Genomic DNA, 13175 nt, shown 5'->3' on the forward strand with positions numbered 1-13175 from the left:
AGGCGGCGCGCGGCGGCAGCGCCCGGGTGGGCCGGGCCGCCCGCCCGCGGGCCGCCGGGAGTCCGCGGCCGACTTCCCGATGGGGGGGGGCGGGGCGGGGCGTCGCCTGGGGCCGAGGCGCCGACCGCGCCGGGCTCAGGCGAGCGGGACGGCCGCCCTCCCCCCATCAGGGCTCCTGAGAGCGCGCGGGACGGGCGCGGGACGCCTCTCAGGTGAAGTACGGACCAACTCGGGGCCAACTTCGACCCGGCCCCAGGGAGGCACGGGGCAGACCCCGGGCGGGCGCGCGCGCGACTCCGGCGCAGCGGGCGGAGCGCCCGGCGCGGCCGCCCGAGGGCGGAGGCCGTGGGCGGGGCCGAGCCGAAGCGGATTTCGCGCGTGAAGGGCGTCGGGCTCTCATTGGCCAGCGCCTTCCGCCCTTTGTGGGCGCTGCCGGCGTCGCGCGGGCGCGGGGCGGGGCGGGGCGGCCGGGTGACGCGGCCTCCCCGCAGCCAATCAGAGAGCGGGACTCGAGGCCGGGAAGGAAGCGGATCCGCCGCCGTGCAGCCAAACGGCGTCCGGGGCCCCGCTTCGTCTCCCTCCGCCGCCGTCGGGGCCTAGGCGGGAGCGGCCGGGGAGGCGTCGCTGGGGGGACCGGGGCGGGAGTGCCGGCGGGGGGAGACGGCGGCGGCGGCGGCGGCCGCTGGGCTCGGGCTGCGACTCCGGCGCCGAAGCCCGCAGGGCCCTAGGCCGGGAGGGGCGGAGGAGCCGCGGCCGGGCGGCGGGGCCCCGCCTCGGAGCGGGATGGCGGCCTCGGCCCTGTACGCCTGCACCAAGTGCACCCAGCGCTACCCCTTCGAGGAGCTGTCGCAGGGCCAGCAGCTCTGCAAGGTGGGCGGGTGGCGGGCCCCGGGCGGGCGGGAGGGGTCCTCGGCGGGGCCCCGGGCGGGCGGGAGGGGTCCTCGACGGGGCCCCGGGCGGGCGGGCGGGCGGGCGACGGGCGGGCGGGGTCCCCGGGAGCTCGGGCCCCCGTGTTTGCACTTTCTCGCTAGGACCCCGCCGAGCCCGCGGCTCCCTCCCCCGTCCCGGACCGGTGCCTGCCTGCGGCTCCTCCCGCACCGAGCAGCTTCGCCCTTGGCCGGCCCGGGAGTCGGCGTGAGGGCCTTGTGGCCCCTCCGTCACGCCCGGCCCGGGCCCCGGCCCCGCCGCCCTGGTGGAGCCGGCCTCGGCGGCCTGGCTCGCTGACCGCAGGTACCCTCTGGTTGCAGGAGTGCCGGATCGCTCACCCCATCGTCAAGTGCACTTACTGCCGGTCAGAGTTCCAGCAGGAGAGGTCTGTATGCTGCAAACCCACGCTGAGCCTAGGGACGCCAGGAAGCCGCCCTCGGCTTGACTGAAAGCAGCTAAGAACTAGGATTCGGCCCCAGGAAGTCTGAGTTCTAAACCATTTTACAGGTGGCGGCAAAAGAATATTGACCTCGAACCCAAACCCCGGTGGGATAGTGTGCCGCTGCACTCGAATCCGAGGAGATAGGCGATCCTAGCAAAAACACGAACACAGCTGCTCTCGGGCCTTAAAAAAATTAGATGTTAGTGGATGGCGGGATCTAGTTTTACCAACTGGGAGATAGATGGTTAAGTGAAGAGTAACACAGACGTTAGAGCCCCCATGAAAACAAGCAGCCAGGGAGGAGGACAAGTCATTTTCCCCCAGTAGTAGCAGCAGAGAATATTTGGGGATTAGACTGAAGACAGGAAGATGAAGCCAGGCATGGGGGGCATGACATAACCCCAGCAACGTGCAGGTGAAGGTAGGAGTGCTGTGAGTTTGAGTCCAGCCTGGGCAACGCAGCTAGAACCTGTCTCAAAAAGAGAAAATACTTACTAAAAGTTAGTAAGAGATGCACATTGTAGTAAAACCTTGTCATACACATGCAAATCAGAGTGTGTTTTTACTGCTCCAGTTCAGTTCATTCTTCAATTCAACTTTGTTATTTAACCCCAGAAAGCTACATAAATGTGGTCATCTATATAATTTCCTTTTCAGCAAAACTAACACGATTTGTAAGAAGTGTGCGCAAAATGTCAAGCAGTTTGGGACAGTAAGTATGTTTCGTTTTAATTTTGTGTTATTTTGACTAGTTACGGCCTTCCATGAAAGTATTTAGGGTATGACAGTCTAATAGGAAGATGATAACATTTATAAGCAGAAATTAGATAGATGTTTTAAGTGCTGTATACTGAATACGAAATTTATGAAGTATTCTCTATAAAGTTACAAATACAGCAAACTCATAGAAAACCTACTTACGGATAGTGTTTGCATAATCAAACTCTCCGGTTTAGAAATTTTATATGGCAGTGTTGTTCAGGTGTTCACAAAATTAGTAACCGTGTGCTAGCACAAATTGCATCATGTATAATATGGTTATTGATGCATTGGTATTTATTTTTGGTATTTATTACTAAGGGGTTCCTGAATTATCCTTTGAATATCAAAAAAAAATCAAGATACATTTATTATAATTAGTGTTGAGTATTCTCACACCACTAATTTTTGTAAATGAAAGCTCACCAATTCTTTTTATGTTTTCTGTACCTGTGTAGGATAAGTTACTGGGTTATTAATTTTTTTTTGTAAATGCTATGACAAACTACCTAGGCTTTTGAATTAGAAATTGTTTTTTAAACTGAGTTCATGAACTAAGTATCATACATTCATTTTCATTTTTGAGACCTTTATCGTGAGCAGTTTTGTATTATATAACAATTACAAATCATGAGTACATGATCTTATTTATTCTATTCAAGTAATAGCTTCATGACTCTAGACATAAATGTTGGTTGAATTAAGAGAAACGTGATGAATGTCTCTGAACATGGCAAGATGACTGACTCAGCAGAGAATTATGATTTTAACTTAGTAGTTTCATTAGTCCTAGAAATGTCTGTTGGTTATGTTTCATTACTTTAAAAGTCACAGTTAAGGTAAATGCTATGTTTTGCAGCCCAAGCCTTGTCAGTACTGTAACATAATTGCAGCATTTATTGGTACCAAGTGTCAGCGCTGCACAAATTCTGAAAAAAAGTATGGACCGCCTCAGACCTGTGAGCAGTGCAAACAGCAGTGTGCGTTTGACCGGGAGGAGGAGGGGAAGAGGAAGGTAGGTTTCATCGGTCTCGAGGTCTTCTGGAAGTTAAAATAACAAAATAGAAATTATTATGATCAATACGTGTTCTGTTCTTGGGGTCCCTGAAAACAAAAAATTAGACGGAAGTGTAGGAATAGTGAATATCCTCCTCACATGCTTCAAATACAGGATTCATGTTGGTCAGTGACGATAGCTATACTTTAAAAGCTATTCTTGCCCGGCTAATGGCACCACACACATGCTCAAGTAGGATTATTTTGCCCAGGATTCAAGACCAGCCTATGTACATCGTAATTAGACCTTGTCTCAAACAAAAATTACTATGTCCTTATGTCCTTTCACCTACTTTTTGCTAATTACTTGAAGTTGCTGTAGTGGAAAGTACCTGGTGGCATATTAGCACAAATTCAAAGTCTGCCTTGGGTCCAGGCTTCTATTTAAAACCAGAGTTTGTTTTTTCTCTGTCTAGTGACGAGTATGTGTGTGCATGTGGTATTCCTGCTCTGGTCCCCATTCACACAGGTCTCATTTGTCTCTCAGTTTCAGTGGATGCGAAGGTGACACTCTTGGAGGGCCTGGTCCCTATGTCCAACAGTGTCCCCTCCAACCTTAGTTGTAAGACATACCGCTCTAGCACTTCTGGAGTAAACAAACAAGGCATAAACTTGATCATATTTTTACAGGTTTTAATCTTGGTGGTAGTCTCCTTCCCCTTGATTAACACACAATTGATTTTCCTTATTTTCTGCATTTATATTCTATAAAGTTGCCACAAACACAGAATTAGCAAACCATTACTTCTTAGGGAAATGAGAGATTAGGTCCTTGAGTCTAGTTATAACATACTGGTTGCTGACCAGATACTATGTGTTCTGTGTTTAAAGTCACGTTTCATGAACATGTTTTTGGTTAATCGAACCCTTGGCCAGTAGCACTGACAATGCCTAAACAAAGCCTTTTGCTAAGGCACAGCAAAGACATTGAGCTTAGAAATGCAAACCCCTCAGCACTATTCTCTAGACCATTTTAAACATGACAATTATTAACAAAATCTGGAAATAATTAGGATTTTTTTCTGTAAGTTCACACTATAATTCTAATAATTACACATTAAACATTCAGAGTAGATTTCCTAGCAGTTTATTGTGAACTTACACCTTCGAAGAATAAGAAAAGAGGTTAACAAGTGTCTCTCAAAATAAAAATGCCATCTGGGCACTGGTGGCTCTCGCCTTTAAAATCCTAGCTATTCAGGAGGCTGAGATCTGAGGATCGCAGTAAAAAGCCAGGGCAGGAAAGGCTGTGAAACTCTTATCGCCAGTAAACCACCAGAAAACCAGAAGTGGCGCTGTGGTTCAAGTAGTAGAGCCCCAGCCTTGAGCTGAAGAGCTGAGGGACAGCGCCCAGGCCCAGAGTTCAAGCCCCATGACCGACAAAAAAAAAACAAAACTAAAAATGCCATAAGACTAAAAGAAAGTCATATATTCACTAATTTTATAATCCTTTGTGCAAACTTTTACTCATATATCAAAGAATAATTTTATTTTTTTTTTGTTGGCCGTAGGGCTTAAACTCTGGGCATGGGCGTTCTACCGCTTGAGCCAGAGCACCACTTCCAGTTTTCTAGTGGTTTATTGGAGATCAGAATCTCACGGACTTAACTGCCTGGGCTGGCTTTGAACCGAGATCCTCGGATCTCAGCCTCCTGAGTAGCTAGGATGACAGGCGTGAGCCACCGGCGCCTGGCTTCAAAGAATAATTTTACTGTCATTTTGCAACAGTCTGTGTGTGAAATACAACTAGAAGTTGAGTAGTGTGTCTTTCAAGTGTCACTTAAACCCAGTTTAAGAGTGCATTTAATTTCATATGAATCTTTTCTTAAAAGGTTGATGGGAAGTTGTTATGCTGGCTTTGTACTTTATCATACAAAAGAGTTTTACAGAAGACAAAAGAGCAGAGGAAGAGCTTGGGATCTTCACATTCAAATTCTTCATCCTCATCCCTCACTGAGAAAGACCAGCATCATTCAAAGCACCACCATCACCACCACCACCACCACCACCACCACCACCGGCATGGCAGTGCCCATCACAAGTAAGTGTTTTGAAAGCGTGTTTTCTAAGATTGTATTGGCAGGGCCAATAGCACTGACAGCGCCTGAACAAACCTTTAACTAACTAGTGTTTTTCTGTGAGGCATATCAAGGAACTGGGTGTTTCCTTAGAGATGCTGATGAGTTCAGGCCCCACCACCAACCAAAAAAACCCAGTGCTGACGAGGTGCTGGTGTGGTTTGCATTGTTCTGGTAAGCTTTCTGAATAGAAGCTTGTGACCATTCAGAAGGTGCCTTCCCTCCCCGGGTCGTCCTGCATATGCTGTGCACTCTCAGCTGTGGAAGTCCCCAGAGTCTGAGGTAGTTGAGGTAGTTTTAGCCCTTGGTATTTTGCTATTTTTTGTTTGTTTTGTGCCGATCCTGGAGCTTAAACTGACGGCCTGAGCACTATCCCTGAGCTTTTGTGTTCAAGGCTAGAGCCCTAGCATTTTGAGCCACAGCTCCATTTCCTAGGTTTTCCTGCTCAGGTGGCTTTGAACCACAATGCTCAGATCTCAGCTTCCTGAAGCACTAGGATTATAAATATGTGCCCAGCTTTTGTCATTTCTTGTTTTTTTAAAACATGCTTTTTTGTTTTGAACTCAGGGCCTGGGCATTGTTTCTGAGTTATCCCTGAGTGCGATAACTACCACTGAGCCACAGTGTCCAGTTTTCTGATGGTTAATTGGAGATGAATCTCATGCACTTCCCTGTCTAGGCTGGCTTTGAACCATGATCCTCACATCTCAGCCTCCTGACTAGCTATGATTATCGGAGTGAGCCACCAGTGCCCAGCTAAAACAGATGCTTTTTAAAAAATTGCTAACTATTCAAGTACTTGATTCTTAGTGACTTCAAGTGGGGAACAAAGTTGTAACGTAGTAATGATATTTTAAGTGTGTAGCCTAAAGCACTTTTTAAGATGTAATTATAATTTTTGTGGACAAGCTGTCCACCTCCTAAAACAAACAAAAAAATAGAAACGCAGAGGGCTGGGAAGGTGGCTTAGTGGTAGAGTGCTGGCCTTGCGTGCACGAGGCCCTGGGTTCAATTCCTCAGCACCACATAAGCAGAAAAAGCCAGAAGTGGCACTGTGGCTCAAGTGGTAGAGCACTAGCCTTGAGCTGAAGAGCTGAGGGACAGCACAGTTCAGACCCCATGAGCGACCAAAATAAATTAAAAAAATAGAAATACATTCACACTTAGGTATCCTCAAAAGATTGGTTCCAGGACCATTGAGGACACCACAGAAGCCCAAATGCCAACGTCCCTTATGTAAAATTGCATAGTATCACACATAACCTGAGTGTGTGTTTTCATATACCTTAAATCATCTGTAGACTACAGCACATAATACAGTATGAATGGTACATAAATAGTTGTCAGACCTTCTGTGTTCAGAGAATACACAGAGAAGAAATCTTGATAGACCAAACTACATTTTCTACCTGCAACTGTTTGACTTAGAAGATGCTGAACCAGAGGATACTATTGTTTGTTGGGTAGACACCATTATGAACAGGCTGTGCTACGTTCAGTAGATTAGAATAAAAGGAACATCAATACTGGTGAGAGGTGGTGGTTTGTGCGAAGAGAGCAGTGGTCATGGCTCAGGGTGGGTTTGTACCCAGGAATGGACAATCCTAGTGGCTCAGGGTGGGTTTGTATCCAGGAATGGACAATCCTAGTGGCTCAGGGTGGGTTTGTACCCAGGAATGGACAATCCTAGTGGCTCAGGGTGGGTTTGTACCCAGGAATGGACAATCCTAGTGGCTCAGGCTGGGTTTGTACCCAGGAATGGACAACTCTGAAAAGTAAGGTGAGAATTATTAAGTGTTTCTGATAAATGATTCGAAGAACTGGTTAATGCATAATTTGTGTGTAATTATGTGGCCATCTAATGTGCACATGGTAATATAATTTGTAAAAAAAAAAAAAAAAAAAAAAAACTTTCTTGCCATTCATTGTCACAGATAGAGTGGCTCAAGTTACTAGAATTATAAGGTATATCTCCCAACTATTTCCACTGATTGTTTAGAACCTAGGATTTGGACTTTGCTTACAAAGTTCATTGTGTTATTTTATGATACTGGGGCTTCAACTCACAGCTGTCACTTGCTATAGCAGATGCTATACCACTGGTCATTGTTGGTGTGATGTTTCCCAGGTTTTTGAGCAAGACTTCTGGGTACTGATGGTATTCTAGAAGACCAGGGAGACCTCCTTGGAAAATTAGGAAAGGATCAAATTAAGAGACTTGTGACCATCAAAATATACAATTCTCAGTACATTGGATTATCCGAGTTTTCAATTTGCATTATTAGAAAAGTAGTATAACTTTAAAAGGACAAAATTTAGGGCTGGGAAGGTGGCTCAGTGGTAGAGTGCTTGCCTTGCATGCATGAGGCCCTGGGTTCAATTCCTCAGCACCACATAAGCAAAAAGAAAAAAGCTAGAAGTGGCGCTGTGACTCGGGTGGTAGAGCACTAGCCTTGAGCTGAAGAGCTGAGGGACAGCGCCCAGACCCAGAGTTCAGGCCCCATGACCGGACCGCCCCCCCCCCCAAAAAAAGGACAAAATTTCGTATAAAGTAGTAGAGAGCAAAAGTTTAGTGATTCCTAGACTTTAAAATTCTGCAGTCCTGTAACGATTACAACAGGGTTCTACAATTATGTGCTTGTACACCTCACCCATTGATACAGGTCTTGATTAACAAAGGCAATTGTCTCTTCATTATATTTGCTTTAAAGAATTTAAGATGGCTAGTAGTCATTAGAGTAGAATTTATCCCATGAAAATATGATTTATTCAGTATATTAGTTTAGCTTGAAAAACTTAAACATACTTCTCTGAGCAAAGAAGTTACAATGTTTTGAAAACATAATTAGACTCTACTAAGAATTACATTAAGTAAATATTAAATGTTACTATCAGATATCATTTTATATATTTTTCAGAATTAGCAATCTAAGCCCAGAACAAGAGCCAGGACTATGGAAACAGAGGTAAGTACATTTTCATATTCTAAAGTATTTAAAATTATTTTTGTAGATTTGATACCTCTAACTTTGGTTACTTATGCTTAAGAAACACATCAGTATTGCTCAGTAATATTTTAGGGGTAAGAATAACTTGATGTCTCTGCCCTTTTTACTGAAATGACTCTAACTAATGTTTGGTTTCAGCCATAAATCCTCTGCAGCAATTCAGAACGAAACTCCAAAGAAAAAACCCAAATTGGAGTCTAAGCCATCTAATGGAGATAGGTAAAAATGTATTCCTTCACTGCTGTAAAAATCTATAACTTAGTTGAATGGCTTATAGTCGATTGCCAGTTATTATTAGATAAAAAAATAAGAATAGAATCCAGTGTCTTCAACATTGACTTCTTTGAGTCACCTAGAAGAGTAACCTGATCAGTTACAATTTTAACTTACTTTTGGCAATGAGAAAGTGGCACTGAACTATGTTTTTCTAGTTGGGGAATAAATTTGGGGTTTAAAAGAGAGCAAGTCTAAATAGAGATCATTCTCTTTGTTTATCAGAGAAACATCTGATGGTAATATTTCTTATTGGCCTGCTTAGAAAATGTTTATATTTAAAAAATACTCTGTGACTTTATTTTAGTTCATTAGCCAAAAGTTTACTGATGTTACTGTACAAATTGGCTGCCTATTGCTTTACACTAGAAGTATTGACCCCCTCAAAGCTAATACTGAATTATATTTCTGCAGGTGTATGTAATGTGTGCCATTAGTAAGGTAATTTGCCAGTTGCATCCATATCTGTCAGGTACATATTTTTTTGCATTAGCCTTAAGGATGTTTGTGGAATTGTCTTATTTATGCAATTTGAACACCTGCTAACTTGCATTCTACTTCACTTAACTATGGTTTGCTTTTTTTTTTCTAGTAGCTCTATAAATCAGTCAGCAGATAGTGGGGGAACAGACAATTTTGTCCTTATAAGTCAACTGAAAGAGGAAGTGATGTCACTGAAGCGTCTCCTACAGCAAAGGGACCAGACCATCTTGGAAAAAGATAAAAAGGTAAAGATACGGCTTGCTAAATACTGATACAATTCACATCGTAACTGATCGTGTGACTTGTGTTAATTTTAAAATGAGATGCAAATGGAATGTCATGTAAATTCTTCTGATTTAAAAATGGCCAATCTGAATCCAGTAACTGATGAGAAGTAATAGTGTAATGGTGGGTGTCTCAGGTCTTTCGTAGGAAGGAATTATACGTATCCTGTGTTACTGAAGAGACAAATGCTAACAAACAGGTTTATGGTTTTCTTAGGCTGAAATCGTCATGGCAGAGTTGTGGGCAGGCATATAGAGCAAGTGTCATCCAGTCATACTCCACTCCAGACTCCAGTTCTAACACTTGGCTATGTGTTTTTGGACAGAGTACTTTCTGTCTTTAGGCCTCAGTTTTCAGATTTTAAAAGTAAAAGTATCAGTACTATTTTGTGAAAAGGTTGTAATGTCTGAATGAGCATGCAGGGTATCCGCCTCAGCTCCTGACTGGTATCTTGGTGTTCTGGTATACAGAGCCTACTTATGGTCTACACGGTGTAGTGCTGTGTTCAACATCATACCCAGAAGGCACAATTATAAATCTACATAGGGATTGTATGCCTCTGTGTATCCTTAGCAGAACTTGAATTGGCTTTCTCTTCTGACATTTAAGGACTTTTGTACTACAATTTTGCACACATCGGTTGTTAGTGAGCTTGTTTTCTTTTTTTCTTTCTTTTTCTTTTTAATGTTTACTTGAAGTGAATTAAACATGTAAATATTAGCAGTGGCTGTACAGTAGAAAATAGGGTAACTGAGTCAGGTCCCTGCGGCTTACACTTGCAATCCTAACTACCCAGGAAATTTGATATTTGAGTATTGCAGTTCAAAACCAAAAAGCCAAAAGTAGAGTTGTGGCTCAAGTGGTAGGGCAGTAAGTAGCCTTGAGCAAAAAACTCAAAAGCAGTACCTAGGCTCTGAGTTGAAACTCCAATACTGGCACGCGCGTGTGCACACACACACACACACACACACACACACACACACAGGTTTATGCTTCTATTAACACTTTTTAAGTTGGCATTTATGAAATATATTCTGTGCGCTGTCTTAAATATTTCTGTTCACAAGATCAAGTAACCTTGGAAAAGCTAAACAAAATGCCACACTTCCTTAAAAGCAACAATAATTTCCAAACTAAGTTGTAATGAGTTGTAGAATATTGAATTGTTCAAATGATTTTTTGTTATTGTGCAGTTTACATTTTCTGCTTTTAAAACAATAATGAGGTTTTGAAATAGTGCTCTAAGGAAAATAATTATAAGTTGAAACAGCTATATGCCAGTAGCTTTTTCTTATAAATGTATGACAACTTTGTTATTTTCCTGCACTGTTTCACACTCAGTGACTTTTAGAGCCAGACACTAGATTATTAGAATGCAAAACATAAAAAAGGCAGTTGTCACACAGAGTTGATGGTCTGGGGGCAACTTCCAGTGTGTGAATAGAAAAATTATGTTGGTTGCTCTAATGTGAATTCATCTTTCAGTCTAGGAATATAGAGAACATACAGACAGAATGTAGAGAGAGAAAATTGAGTTGAATTTGAAGGTGATAAGCACAAAACTTTGATTTGGAAAGGTGAATGTAAAGCACTGACTTTTGACATTATATGTATTCCTTTACTAGGATTGAGTACTTACAGAAAAAAAAAACCAAACTTCCTCAGTTTTGGTAACACATACTTTTAAAAATAACCCGAAGCTATTTCTGTGTGGTTCTAATAATGAAATTAGATAACTTATTTTTAGTTGAAAGTCACGAGATAGTGTACTTTTATGTATGTCAATTATATGTGTAAAATATTGTCTTTCAGTCTTCCTTAAATCACTGATCTTTACCTTATCTAATTTAGTCTAGGTTTTCATAGTAGCCACCTTATCCTCATTTCATATTAGTTGGATCTCTGTGCTTTGTTCTCATTATGGTCTTGTGCCAGGTGCTGGTGGCTCATGCCTATAATCCCAGCTACCAGGAGGCTGAGATCTGAGAATAGTGGTTCAAGGCTAGCCTGGGCAAAAGAGCCCATGAAATTCCTGCCTCCAAATAACCACAAAAAGCTGGAAGTGGCTATGTGTGGCTCAAGTGCCAGCCTTGAGCACAAAAGCTCAGGGTCAGTGCTCAGGCCCAGAGTTCAAGCCCCAGGACAAGCTAAAATAAAATGTAAACAAATAAAAATGGTTTTGTGATGTGTATCAAATCCTGGATATAATTTAGAAACAATAAGGCAGCTCTTGGTTGCTAAATCTATCATTTTTATACATTCTGAAGCTTTATCTTTTATCTATGAAGGGTTATTTTAACCCAAAATCAGCTTAAATGTTTACTTTGTTCTTACTAATGTGAAGTACAGGTTTTGACGTGCTATCCAAGATTTTAGCCATTGTTTCTGTTGGTATACCAGGTTGTCAAACACTAGGCAGTGAAACCAGAGCAAAACAGGCAACTTCTCAAAAGTTTTACTGAGCCGGGCACCAGTGGCTCACGCCTGTAATCCTGGCTACTGAGGAGGTTGAGATCTGAGGATCAAGGTTCAAAGCCAGCCGGGGCAGAAAAGTCTATGAGACTCTTATATCCAATTAACCACCAGAAAACCAGAAGTGGTGCTGTAGCTCAAGTGGTAGAGTGCTCGCCTTGAGCTGAAGAGCTGAGGGACAGCAACGAGGCCCAGAGTTCAAGCCCCATGACCAACCTCCCCCCCCCCCCAAAAAAAAAAAGTTTTACTGATTGCCAGGTATTACAATATAAAAATACAAACTGAATATAGTTGACAGAATTCATCATTTCACCAAATTGGTGCTTTACCTAGGAAACTATAGTGAACATCTTTTGCCTTCATGGTGAATGTACACTTATTATGAAGCATTCTTAAAACAGTGATTGTGTGCATGAGCAGATACATGTGTGTGAATATATGTACACACGTGTATGTACATGTAAACATAACGTCCTTTCTCTTTTGATCACTCAGTTAACGGAGCTAAAGGCAGACTTTCAGTATCAAGAGTCAAATTTACGAACAAAGATGAACAGTATGGAAAAAGCTCATAAAGAAACCGTAGAACAACTTCAGGTAAATGATATTATTTATATAACATGTTAGTCTCAGAGGACTGAATTTGGGCAGTAGAGGTTGGTATTTGGGGGGGAGGTGTGTGTGTGTGTGAGAGAGAGAGCGAGAGAGAGAGGGAGAGCGAGAGAGAGAGAGCGGGAGAGAGAGAGAGACTGGGGCTTGAGTTAGGTCCTCCTCAGGTTTGCTGGACAGTCACACTGTCCCTTGAGCCACCCCCCCCTCCCCTGCGCTTGTTAAATTAATACATGTTTTAGATAGGCTCTCCTGGTTTTGCCTAGGCCAATCCCAAACTTAGATCCTACTGCCCGTACCTCCCATGTAGCAGAGATTACAGGCACACACCACCTTGCCCTACTTGCTGGTTGTTAAGGAGGCTTGCTAACTTGCCTTAGCTATCCTTGAACCATTATCATCTGATTTCTTCTGCCTTCTGACTTAGAGTATTGGTGTAGGCCACCACATCTTATCTCAGTTTTGATTTTGACTTTTATATATTCTTAATCCTGATACCATTAAAAATTGTTTGGCCGGGCGCTGGTGGCTCACGCCTGTAATCCTAGCTACTCAGGAGGCTGAGATCTGAGGATCACGGTTCAAAGCCAGCCTGGGCAGGAGAGACCGTGAGACTCCTATCTCCAATAAACCACCAGAAAACCGGAAGTGGCGCTGTAGCTCAAGTGGTAGAGCGCTAGCCTTGAGCTGAAGAGCTGAGGGACAACGCCCAGGCCCAGAGTTCAAGCCCCACGACCGACAAAAAAAAAAAAAAAAAATTGTTGTTTGAAATCACCTGAAAAG

The 13175-nt window shown here is 43.6% G+C and overlaps 1 protein-coding gene across 3 annotated transcripts in view; it reads left to right on the forward strand.

Annotated features, from left to right (window-relative positions):
• Positions 1-655: 655 nt before the first annotated feature.
• The window catches only part of LOC138841309 (protein FAM76B), a 41283-nt gene continuing 28763 nt past the window's right edge, over positions 656-13175 (forward strand). For 2 of the 3 annotated variants that reach the window (XM_070041988.1, XM_070041986.1), the window contains exons 1-9: positions 656-870; positions 1248-1312; positions 2027-2081; positions 2988-3143; positions 5017-5225; positions 8181-8228; positions 8409-8489; positions 9136-9271; positions 12279-12380. In XM_070041988.1, coding sequence (XP_069898089.1) covers positions 784-870; positions 1248-1312; positions 2027-2081; positions 2988-3143; positions 5017-5225; positions 8181-8228; positions 8409-8489; positions 9136-9271; positions 12279-12380 — 939 coding nt within the window. In that variant the 5' untranslated portion in view covers positions 656-783. The remainder of the gene's footprint in view (positions 871-1247; positions 1313-2026; positions 2082-2987; positions 3144-5016; positions 5226-8180; positions 8229-8408; positions 8490-9135; positions 9272-12278; positions 12381-13175) is intronic. The other variant, XM_070041987.1, reaches the window with a different exon arrangement.

Source organism: Dipodomys merriami, unplaced genomic scaffold (genome assembly GCF_024711535.1).
Source record: "Dipodomys merriami isolate MVZ:Mamm:240054 unplaced genomic scaffold, mDipMer1.0.p SCAF_314, whole genome shotgun sequence".
Classification (NCBI taxonomy): Eukaryota; Metazoa; Chordata; class Mammalia; order Rodentia; family Heteromyidae; genus Dipodomys; species Dipodomys merriami.